Source organism: Lolium rigidum, chromosome 2, assembly GCF_022539505.1.
Source record: "Lolium rigidum isolate FL_2022 chromosome 2, APGP_CSIRO_Lrig_0.1, whole genome shotgun sequence".
NCBI lineage: Eukaryota > Viridiplantae > Streptophyta > Magnoliopsida > Poales > Poaceae > Lolium > Lolium rigidum.
Window position 1 is genome coordinate 223,381,867 of NC_061509.1, and position 12,346 is coordinate 223,394,212.

The 12,346-nt window shown below is 48.0% G+C and overlaps 1 protein-coding gene across 1 annotated transcript; it reads left to right on the plus strand.

The window, feature by feature from the left end:
• Window positions 1–1,082: 1,082 nt before the first annotated feature.
• LOC124690600 lies at window positions 1,083–3,138 on the plus strand. Its single transcript, XM_047223963.1, has 3 exons — window positions 1,083–2,344; window positions 2,464–2,630; window positions 2,953–3,138. The coding sequence occupies exons 1-2, from the start codon at window positions 1,083–1,085 to the stop codon at window positions 2,585–2,587; spliced, it is 1,386 nt and encodes a 461-aa protein (XP_047079919.1). The 3' UTR covers window positions 2,588–2,630; window positions 2,953–3,138.
• The last annotated feature ends 9,208 nt before the right edge of the window (window positions 3,139–12,346 follow it).

Here is a 12,346-nt window from a genome sequence, read left to right on the forward strand (position 1 = left end):
ACAACAGTCATTTTGTTTGAGTGTTACTCTCAGTTAGTGCATAGTGGTACTTTGGCATGAAAAACTAGAACCTAGTGGTATTTTAGCAGGTTTGGTTTTTTGAGTGGTATTTTGGAACTGTCGGTTTCAACTAGTGGTATATTGGCCATTCTCTCCATATGAATGCGCATAAAGGCAACGAAATCATGATAGTTCGTGCCATCAAAGATCACCGGGCAGCGAGGGATCGCGACGTAGCTCAATGATGCAAACATTTTTTTTGGATTTTGTTTTGGACGGGACTTGTCAACCAGACCAGATCAAGAGATGCGCTCGGGAAACGGCAAGATCCAGCGATGGTGGTCCAGGTGGCTCTCGGGAACCGGCAGGATCCGGCGACGGCGAGATCGGGCCACGGCGGACCTTCCTGTGGCGGCAGGGAGCAGTAGCAGCGGCGGCCGGAGAAACGGGGAGCAACAGCGGCGGCCGGCAAGACGAGGAGCTGCGACGGCCGGCTGGTGAGATGGCCGTGCGGGCCTAGAAATTAGGGGACAAGTTGCGCGTCCCAGAAAAGGTCTCGATACCATGTTAGAACAACAACTTGTATTTCACGGCGGCCAAATACCACTGAAAAAATACAATATACAAATAGCTCATATCGTCACGCTGTCGGGGAGAGAGTAATTTGCTCACCGGTTCTACGTATCATACAAGGCTCGAAGGCGTCACTCCCAACTCCGTCTTCTTCCCTCTTCTACCCTTGTAAATTGTAACCGTAGCCTGTGTTACAGAAGGGCGAGTACTCCGCGGCTGATCCGCGGCGGCGTGCTTCCATATGCTCACCCAGCATCAGCGGCCTGTCAGGTTGTCCCTATTTCCGTGAAAATCGTAATCCTCTTCTTTTTCTCATTTTCCTTTCCGGAGACACGGCGTGAGTTGAAGAAGGAACCATTTCCGACCTCAATTAGGAGCAGCAGATTGAGTTTCCCTCAATCCGAGCTGAGGTCAGGGTCAGAGCAGTAGCCTGTATAACATAGCTTGGGGGTGGGACGGAAAAGATCCAATCAAGTCCAGGCTGTGATTTGCAGAAGGAAACCCGAGCGATGGTGAGGAAACTGCCGACTTCTGCTCCGGCCAGGGCGGCGGCGGGAAGGAAGCGAAAAGGTGCCACCTTGGCAAAGCTCGCCGCGTGCAAGCGCCCTGCGTCGGCGCAAGCAATCGGCGGCTGGGCGTCCCTGCCCACGGACATAGTTGGCCTCATCTCCTGCCGTATCCTCGACCGCGACGTGGTAGATTACATCTCCTTCCGCGCCGTTTGTTCCGACTGGCGCGCCTGCACGCCCAGGCCGTGCGACCCTACTCTGCGGGATCCCCGCCTCCGCCCCCGCGACTGGGTCGCGCTCTGCGACGGCGACGCCGTCCGCCCAGACGATGCCGGCGAGATCGTCTTCTTCCATACGCGCACGGCCAGGCGCCTCCGCGTCCCCCTCCGGGAACTCCGGGGGCACAGGATCGTCGGCTTCACCGACGGCCTCGTCATCCTCATGCACAAGACCAAGACCGTGGTGCGCGTGCAAAATCCGTTCACGCGAGTTGTGGTTGATCTCCCGCCCCTCGCCCCCATCTACCATGAGGTGATCAGGATGAAGAAGTCTCTGCTCAACATGAATGCAGCGGTATGCAGCAGCGTGTCCTCGGAGAACTCCATCGCTGTGGTGGTCTGCTTCATGTGCTCAAATGTTGTGCTCGGCGCCAACCCAGGTTCAGATTGGGAGGTCCTCCACAGAGGGCTTCATGTTTTGAGAACCTTGCCCTTCCAAGGAGAACTCTATGCCACCACTTCGTGTTCAGACGAGATTGTGCGGCTATACCCTCCTCCTAGACAAGAGCCACTTGAGAATTCTGTGGTGGTTGCTCATGTTCCAAACATATTTGGTCCCCACATGTGTTGTGATTTTCTCTTGGTGGAGTCTGGTGGAAGGATGCTGCTCGTCGTCCAGCACCCGGTTCCTGAGGCAAATTCGTGGGACTGGTCACCAGGAGTAGCCTTCAGGCTCTATGCGGTGGATCTGAACAGCCAGCACCACAAGCTTATCCCGGTGAACAGCTTAGGTGACAATGTGCTGTTTCTCGGCGACGACCGATGCTTGTCTGTTTCGGCCAGGGACCTCCCTTCTTTGAGCAGTAACTCCATTTGTTTCAGTTTAGGTACGTTTCCCATCGTGATGCACTCACTGGGGACTGGTTTGTTCGAGCGTTTGGCCGAGTCTTGCCAAATACATGACGGGAAGGATAGGATCCGCCCATCTGTGCGCCCCTTCACCATTGCTGATCATCTTATCACCTACTGCAATCCTCGTGAGTGGTACGTTTTCCTTCTCAGTTCCCTCCCTAGCACAGTCGCACCTCACCAGTATCCACCGCAACGAATGAATGTATTGTGTAAATCTAATTTCTAGTGTCATTCTTCCTCAACATATGTAGGTCTAAAGGACTCATGTTCCACGAGTACCGATACATACCTGAATCGTTCACGGAACTGATTAAGAACATCCGGGCACAAAATGCGCAGTTGAAGATTCCACGTGTCAGTCTGCATTCGCGCTGAAGGAGCAAACACCAAGCTTCACATTACCCAATGAATGATGAAGGTACAAATGATGCCAGTAGACAGTAAAGACACAAAATTCTTACATTTGTCTCAGTTAGCATTTTTTATAGTCACACACTCTGTTTGTGATCTGATTTTATCATGTTGTTTCTTATTTGATTTGACTTGTGCAATTTGCAGTTAGTAGATTCCTGCCAAGCGCATTAGCCGTAGCTATATCGTTACCATTGCCATCTTATTTTAACATGCTACAGCTAAATATGTTAACAGTAGTTGTTACAAGCAATACATATATGTTACCTTAGTGACTATATGAGTGAACCAATCTTATTGTCCTTTTTGTGAACACCAATTGTTTATAGGTTCTGAAAACATACAGAGAAGAAGAGAGGAGGCAGGATTATGAAGAGAACTTGGGAAACTATGTATCTGTGTCCAACTATATGATTATATTGGAAAAGGAAGATCCAACCTCAGTTTGTCACCTCATGTTAATTCCCGAATAACATGTTCCAGATTTGTCTTCTAAACGAGAACCGCATTGAAACTCTGACTATTTTTGTATTTTGAGAAACTACGGGCCCGAGGCTTTTTTTTTTTCGAGAGCACGCGAAAAGCGTGCCTTATCTTTATAGAAGAAGAAGCATAACAAGTACAAGAGAGCACTCCAGTGCTACGACACACGCACACACTCCACTCTCCGCCTAGGCCTACTCTCTCGCTAGACTTGGCCTCCCTCCTCTCTTCGCTCTCTCCCAAAGAAGAAACGCCTCTCTAATCTCCCCTAACATTTGATCTACCGTTTTCTGCTCCCTCACATTTCCAAAAGCTCTAGCGTTCCTTTGCTTCCAGAGCGTCCATGCTGTGCTAATGACCATCGAGTCGAAACGCTTCCTGTCGATCCTCCGCACTCGTTTGCGGGCCTCCGTCCACCAACGCTGCAAATTCCCTGTGTACCCTGGATCCGCTATCCGAAGGTTCGCGCTTCGTAAGACCTTGCACCACACCTGTCTTGCATAGGGGCAAAAGACTAGGATGTGATCGACGTTGTCCTCCTCCTGCAAACAGGTATAGCACGCGTCCGGGTGCTCCTGGAGCCCATGTCTCGCCCTCCTGTCTGAAGTCCAAAGTCTATACTTCAGAGCCAGCCAAGCAAACATCTTGCACTTCATGGGAGAGAAGGAGCCCCACACCGGCTCGCTCATACTCCACCGGATACTCCCATGACAGAGCATCTTATAGGTGCCCTTCGCCGTATACACTCCCGACTCCACCCCTTTCCAAGTGATGCGGTCTGGCCTCGTATCATCTCTCTCCACCGTCTCCACGGCCTCCCACAGGTCAGGCATTGCCTCCATAACTCAGCAGTCATCTCCCCCTGTATGTCATCGATCCACCCATCCTCGTGTAGCGCTTCCGCCACTAGACGGGTGTTCTTCCTCCTGGTGGGCACCAAGGCAAAAACCTCCGGCGCCAGCTCCTCCGCTGTGAACCCACTAATCCATCTGTCCCTCCAAAAATAGGTCAAACGTCCGTCTCCCACAGTGAATTTTGCGAGGCTCTGGAACACTCCTGCAGCTTCTGGATCATTCAGCCCAGGTAACCCTTGCCATGGCCTCTCCGGGTCTGTGCGTTTAAGCCAAAACCACCGCACTCTAAGGGCAAGGCCCTGCAAACTGAGGTCCTTGACCCCCAAACCACCAAACCTCTTTGGCTTACAGATGCTCCTCCAAGCAACCAAACACTGACCACCCTGCACTTCATCCTTGCCCGCCCAGAAGAACGCCCTCATCCATTTGTTTATCTCCTCCAACATCCAAACTGGAGCCTCTGCGACCACCATTTGGTGCACCACTCTTGCCGCCACTACTGAGTTAACCAGAACAAGCCTCCCCTCTCTCCTCACCAGCCCCCTCTGCCAGGCTGGTACACTCTTGGTGATCTGATCTAGCATCGGCTGCCACTCTGCCTTGGTGAGAGGTCGGAGTGCAAGCTGAAGCCCCAAGTATCGTATCGGGAAGGCTGCCAGCTCACATCCCAGGATCCTAGCCGTCCTCTCCTCCTCCTCTCTAGCACCCCGAATCAGAGTGGCGGTAGTTTTTCGAAAGTTCACATGCAGACCTGAAGCTTCTCCAAACAGACTCAAGATGTGTCTCACAGCCCACAACTCCCTGGACCCGAGGCTTTCATGTAACTTTTTTTGATACATTACTTTCCCTCTTGAATCCTGATAATGCTAACTTGGTTGGCATGTGGTATCCTTGCATCGAAGTTACTGCATTACATCTTTTTCGCGAGGATTTTTATATTGTGTGTTCAGCCACTATCTGCTTGTGCATTTGGTCGCAGCTCATGTTACAGATTACTATTTGGGATCTGCACCTTACAGACTCGAGTTGTTTGTGAAAAACTTAAACCTGGTCAAGGGCATAGGTCTTTAAGGCCCAGAACATTCTAGAAACTCTCCGGAATGAAAGCCCAAAATGACTTGAGATTTTGTTTATTTATTGCACAGCGATTTTATTGTTGAAATAAAGATCCATAGTATATTTTCACCCATGCCTATATTAAATAGATTGATCTTGCAAATGTTCTAAAGTATTACGATATGAAGTGGTCGGTCTAGAACGGTCTTTGCTTCTCAACGGAACACTCAAATCAGAGACGGTGGTAGCAGCCGCGCCAGGATAGTCATGGTGATAAACTTTGCATCTTTCAATTATTATTAGTGGCCAACAATTATGTTACTGCATGCATACTACTGATGATTTTCTTGCCATAAAATCAGTGATGGTTTCTTTCTCATTGGAACCACCACACAGACACAGTGAATCCCGACTGTAGACACACACTTTTCAATCCGTGATAAATACATGGAAAATTAACATATGGAAAGAATGTAGAGAAAAACAATGCTTAATGCAAGCAAAATGTTTCATAATCTGAAGAAATCAAAACCCAACCCTTCAAAACTGGAAATCTCACTTGAAGCAATATGTTGAGCTGGTTAAAAAAAAGCGAAGCAAAACACAAAGCTAAAAATTCTAATTTGCTCAAAGAAACAATCAATTACAAAACATTGTCCAAATCACTACTAATTGTTCCAATAGTTCAAACTAGTTAAATACGTTGTTGAAACTATTTTGATTAATTTCCTTCTTTTTGGTTATTTATCACTTAATATTTGAATCTGAAAATATCAAAGAATCTTCAAATAATTGAAACAGTTAAAGTCATAACATTCTTCATTTGTATGCAAGTTTGAAATATGATTTAAAAGAGGAACTCGGGTGAATGTATTTCCAAATATTTCCTTGAAGTAAGTGATTTTTATCAAATTCACAAAAAGATATTTTTAAAAATATCCTATAGGAACGTCTAAAATATGTAGAATATGGAGACACGTGCATGTATAATAGTTGTTATTGCTGCCATATAAAAAAATAATTAATCTAGTTTTATATTTGAAAAATACATGTTTTATAGTGGTTGGTATTTTTAGAAACCATCAATCCACCCGGATTTGATGATGGCAAATAAACAGAACCAAATTGATGGAAACAAAAACGAGGTGCTGGAACCAAGATTGGTAGAATCGAAACCTCTAATATATTTTACGAAAATTATATAAAAAGGTGTCCTTTTGAATGGCCGAATCATCCGATAAAAACGCACGAATCTTAAAGTTGTCGCACGAAGTCAGTGCATAAGAGCAACTAATAAAGAACACAAATCAACTTCGTCTCTCGATCTTGCTCTCCCTCGTTATTTTCTCACTCAACTGCCGTTGATGTACGGTCCCGGCCACCGGCGCTAGGCGAGGGAGGAGTAGCGGAGGATCCGAGGCGGCAGAGGAGAAGGCTGGCCGTCGGCGCTAGGCGATGAAGTAGTCGCGTCGGGGATTGGGGGATCGGCGGCAGGGAACCTGCGTTGTTGTTGGGTCAGCGGCTGGTCGTCTCCACACGAGAACATATCTAGTGATAGCAGCCACTAAATTATACTCCCTCCGTGCAGAAATGTAAGACGTTTTGAGTTTCACGGTCAAAAATTTCAACGCTACGCACTTTTTGTACTTTCCTGTTTTGCCCTCCGTCGCGTCGCGAAGTCTCTGCACACTCGCTCCACTCGGTTCCTCCTCCCTAGCTCTTTGCTCCACCGACGGCGCCGCAGCTTTGCTCTACCGGCGGCGGCCGTATGCCACCAGCCACCTCCCCACCCCACCAACCCCGCGCCGCCGGCTGGCTCCTCACTCGACGCGCCATACGCGCCGGCTGCCCCTCCCCTCGCCTCCTCGTCAATCTCCCTCTTTCTCAATCTTGGTGCAAGATTAATTTTTTTCCGTCGGTGGTGCTCGATTCTTCGACGGTGGGGCTGGATCCGTCGACGGTGGGGCTCGATCCGTCTACAACGACGGAGAAGAACGCCGGTAAAGTGGGGTGAGCATCGTGAGGCGCTCAGGTCGACGAGGAGGGTGCCGACCAAGAGCAGATGCAGATGCAGCAGCACGGGTGGCCTCTCCTTCGGCCGGTGCGGGTGGGGCGGCGCGCTTCCCCGCAGCTGAAATTCTGCGTGTCAGAGCCCAGCGCTGCCGCCGCCGCGCGGCTCGGTGCGAGCGACAGGCGAGGGAGGCTGCGCACGTTCAGCGTCGGGTCCGCGTCCACCAAGGCCGCCTTCTACGGCGGCCGCGCCAGCTTCTCACGGAGCAAGATCTCGAGGCGGCTGCGGAGAGTGGCGTCCGCTGCGGACATCCGGCTGCGGAAGAGCCGGTCGGCGTCCGCGGCGCAGACAGCGGCTCCTGCCCAGTTCTCGTCGCCACCGTTCCGGCGTGACGACACGCTCCTCGAGAAGCAGGACGGCATCGCCAGCTTCATCACGCACTGCAAGGAGTTCATCCACCGTGGTACGTGCCCGTCGTCATGAGCTAAGTTCGTGTCCATTAGCAGTGAAACAACATAATCAGTCTAACTCTAACTTCTGTTGGGTGGATGAGTTTGGAGATGTTGCTTTCTCAGATCACCACACGTAGGATGCAGTTGCTCACATTTGTGCCTGCGTGCTTACTCTAACTCTAACTTCTGTTGGGTGGATGAGTAGTAACTGTACAATTCATGCACTACTACACATTTTTGCTCGGAATTGATGCTCCTGATGTTGCTTTTGGTAGGGATTGTACCCCTCTTGTTCTGCCAGATTTGACTTAAGGAAACAGTAGCACCACTTAAATTACACCCGGGCTAATGTGTTGTGATGACATTTAAGCTATTTTCGCTTGTATGGAGTAGATTTTAAGTTCAGTCCTAGTAGATTTAAATGAAGTGAAAAGTTTAGTCATGCACAAACTAGTAACCGTTCTAGTAGTTCAGTTCAGTGCAGTTCTTCCCACATGAGGCTTGCTCAGCTCATTTCATCGAGAAACAATGGCTTAACATTGCATTGATGTGTCTTGCGTGCTCACGTTCCTCTCAGTGGTTTAGAAATAATGTAGCCTACCTACCACTATAATACTGTATGAGTATCTAAGAAAGTGGTTGCTCTCTGCAAGTGGTGTTAGTCTGATTGGTGTATATTGTTTTACTTTTATTAATAACAATAAAAGTAAATTAGTGATAAATAGGTACTAAGATGAAAACATATGTGTATAATCAAAGTGTGAAGCTTCTCATTTGAAGACATTTGGTTTTTCTACCAGGCTACCAGTGAAGAAACACAGCTCATATAGAATTTTTTGTTAAGCACCAAGTTGATTTAAAACAATGTATGTCTTTTGTGTTGCATAGAGAAATGGTACAGCGAATGCCCAAATCCATCCAGTTTTACCCACGTGTTGTGAGGGAGACAGTAAAGTAAGTTTGTTGCATCTTCATTAGATTAAGCCTATCAGCTTAGGGGTCAACTTCTTTCTCTGGCGTACTTGCACTGCTGTTGCTATCTGTTCATGTCAAATATGGTATGATAACCAACAACCACTGGTGGAAAAAGGGGCTTTGGTCGCGGTTGGCAACTGCCATTAGTCGCGGTGGCGCAACCGCGACCAAAGTAGCGCGACTAAAGGCCCCCCCCTTTAGTCGCGGTTCCTTACGAACCGCGACTAAAGGACCATCCACGTGGGCCGCAGGCGAGCGCCAGGGCGGAGGACCTTTAGTCGCGGTTCTTCTGGCCAACCGCGACTAAAGGCCTCCGCAGGGTTTAGGGTTTAGCCCCCTCCCCCTAAATCTGGTTTCTTTTTAATTTGTATTATTTTATTTCTTTTGGGTTTTAATTCTGAAGGAGTTTCACATATTCTACGGTACTGTATACATACATGCATATGAATGTACAATTTCAAACAAATTTGAAATTAGAACCAAAAAGAATTCAAGAGGAATATACAATATATATTCAATATCGGATGACCATATACAATATATATTCAATATCGGATGACCATATACAATTTTGAACAAGTTAGTTACAAATTCTGGTGCATATAAAGTTCTACGTCATCGTAATAGTGTTCTCCTCTAGGATCGATGACTTCCCTCGCCAACCATCCAGCTAGTTCCTCTTGAAGTGGTCGGAAGCGAGCTTCTGGACTAAGCGTCTTCCGAAGGGGAACATATTGTGTAGAAATACAGGACCGAGAATGGAAATCTCATCGACTAGGTGAACCAGGAGGTGCGTCATAATATTGAAGAAGGATGGCGGGAACACCAACTCGAAACTGACAAGACATTGGATCACATCGTTCCGTAACCGTGGTAGAACTTCTGGATTGATTACCTTCGAGAGATTGCATTGAGGAATGCACATAGCTTCACAATGGCTACTCGAACATTTTCCGGCAGGAGCCCCCTCAAAGCAATCGGAAGCAATTGCGTCATAATCACGTGGCAGTCGTGAGACTTCAGGTTTTGGAACTTTTTCTCCGCCATGTTTATTATTCCCTTTATATTGGACGAGAATCCTGACGGGACCTTCATACTGCTCAGGCATTCAAAAAAGATGACCTTCTCTTCTTTGGTCAGAGCGTAGCTGGCACGACCTTGAAACCGTTCCGGATGCCGGTCATCAGGGTCTTTCAAACTTTGCTGGTCCTGCCGTGCTTCCTTTGTATCATTTGACTTCCCATACACGCCCAAGAAGCTTAGGATGTTCACGCAAATATTCTTCGTAACGTGCATCACGTCGATTGCAGATCGGACTTCTAGGACTTTCCAATATTCTAGCTCCCAGAATATAGATTTCTTCTTCCACATGGCTACGTGCCCGTCAGCTCCCTTCGGAACTGATTGTCCGCCAGGACCCTTTCCAAAGATGACTTTCAAACCCTTGACCATATCAAATACCTCAGCACTAGTGTGTTCCGCAGGCTTCGGCCGGTGATCTGCCTTGCCGTTGTAATGCTTGCCTTTCTTTCTTACTCGGATGACCTTTCGGAAGAAATCGACGATGCCCAAGGTACACGTTCTTCTTACAATTTGGCAAATGTACACTTTCAGTCTCATGTAAGCAGTGCGTGCATGCATTGTATCCCTTATTTGACAGTCCCGAAAGGTTACTAAGAGCAGGCCAATCGTTGATGGTTACGAAAAGCAACGCTCGTAGGTCAAATTCCTCTTCTTTGTGCTCATCCCACACACGGACACCAGGTCTGCCCCACAGCTGTAAAAGTTCATCAACTAATGGCCTTAGGTACACATCGATGTCGTTGCCGGGTTGCTTCGGACCTTGGATGAGCACCGGCATCATAATGAACTTCCGCTTCATGCACAACCAAGGAGGAAGGTTGTAGATGCATAGAGTCACGGGCCAGGTACTATGGCTGGAGCTCTGCTCGCCAAAAGGATTCATGCCATCCGTACTTAGACCAAATCTTATGTTCCTTGCGTCAGCTGCAAAATCTTTGAACTCTCCGTCGATCTTTCTCCATTGCGTTCCATCTGCGGGGTGTCTCAACTCCCCGTCCGACTTACGGTCCTCTTTGTGCCATCGCAACAACTTGGCATGCTCTTTGTTCCCGAACGGACGTTTCAACCGTGGTATTATAGGAGCATACCACATCACCTTGGCGGGAACCCTCTTCCCGGGTTTCCGGCCCTCAACATCGTCACCGGGGTCATCGCCTCGATCTTATAACGCAATGCAGTGCATACCGGGCATTCATTCAAATTCTCGTATTCACCGCGGTAGAGGATGCAGTCGTTGATGCGTGCATGTATCTTCAGAACCTCTAAACCTAGAGGGCAGACAACCTTCTTTGCTTCGTACGTAGTGGCGGGCAACTCGTTATTCTTTGGAAACATATTCTTCAACATTTTCAGCAAGTTTTCAAATGCCGAGTCAGCTACACCTGCCTGTGCCTTCCATCTCAGCAAATCTAGTGTGCAGCCCAGCTTTTTCAGACCATCATCGCATCCGGGGTACAGCGCCTTCCTGTGATCCTCTAACATGCGATCCAAATTCTCCCTCTCTTTTTCAGTTTCGCAGCGTCTCCGTGCATCGGCAATGATCCGACCAAGATCATCAACGGGATCCTCTTCTTCACCTTCCCCTTCACCTTCCCCTTCACCTTCAGCATCCTCCATGAAAGTATCACCGAAATGAGAAAGATAGCTTTCATTGATGAAATCATCCCCTTCTTCATCTTCTTCCATTATAACCCCTCTTTCTCCATGCTTGGTCCAACAATTATAGCTTGGCATGAAACCGTGCCGAAGCAGGTGCATGTGAACATCTCTTGAGGAAGAGTAACCCTTCTGATTCTTACACTTAACACATGGACAGATAACAAAACCCCCCTGCTTGTTCGCATTAGCCACTACGAGGAAATCTTTCAAACCCGTACTGAACTCGCCGGAGAGTCGGTTACCGTACATCCATTGCCGATTCATCTGCATTATTATAATATAAAATATATAATTAACCATCATGCATTTGTTAAACTAACTAGCTACAAACAATATAAATTAAACAATGAACTACACACATATGCATATTGTATCAATGACGACACATCAAAGGTTCAAGTTGCTAACCGCGATCGAGGAGGAAAAAATAAATGAGAAAGCTCAAGTGTGGCTCCAACACTTCATATCATGTTTGTTTCATGCTCTTGGGGCATTTCATCAAACACCTTATGTGCATAAGAGGAACCAAAAGCAAACCTAACACTCACTTGTGAAGTTTGTGAAGAGAATGGCTCCAAATGGCTAAGTGTTGGCTGCTGGATGGGTATATATAGGGGAGGGGCTTTAGTCCCGGTTGGCCTGGCCAACCGCGACTAAAGGCCTTCGGGCACCTTTAGTCGCGGTTGGCCTGGCCAACCGCGACTAAAGCCCCCCACGTGCACCGGCTGGCCACCGAGCGCCCTGGGCCCAGGCCTTTGGTCGCGGTTCGCCTCCCGAACCGCGACTAAAGGTACCATTAGTCGCGGTTCCTTTACCTTCGCGACTTATGGGGCTCACCCGAAGCCTGTTTTTCCACCAGTGAACTTTATGGAATCCGAACTCAGTCTTGCAGCTATTGCCTATCATACAGGCTTAAGCATCACTGAAAGTTAGCTTGGGTGGTAGGTCAATATGTCATCCTGTTCTTTCTAGTTTTGTTGAAGGATGGCAATACACTTGTTAGCTACATGTGGCAGATTCAAAGATTTTAGTTAATTGATAAATGCATAGAATCGTCATGTTGCTATCGCACCAATCACTACAGATAAATGTCCTTGAGGTTTATTAGTCTATTTGAACACTCTCCAAAACGAAGCACGCGAGCTGGAAC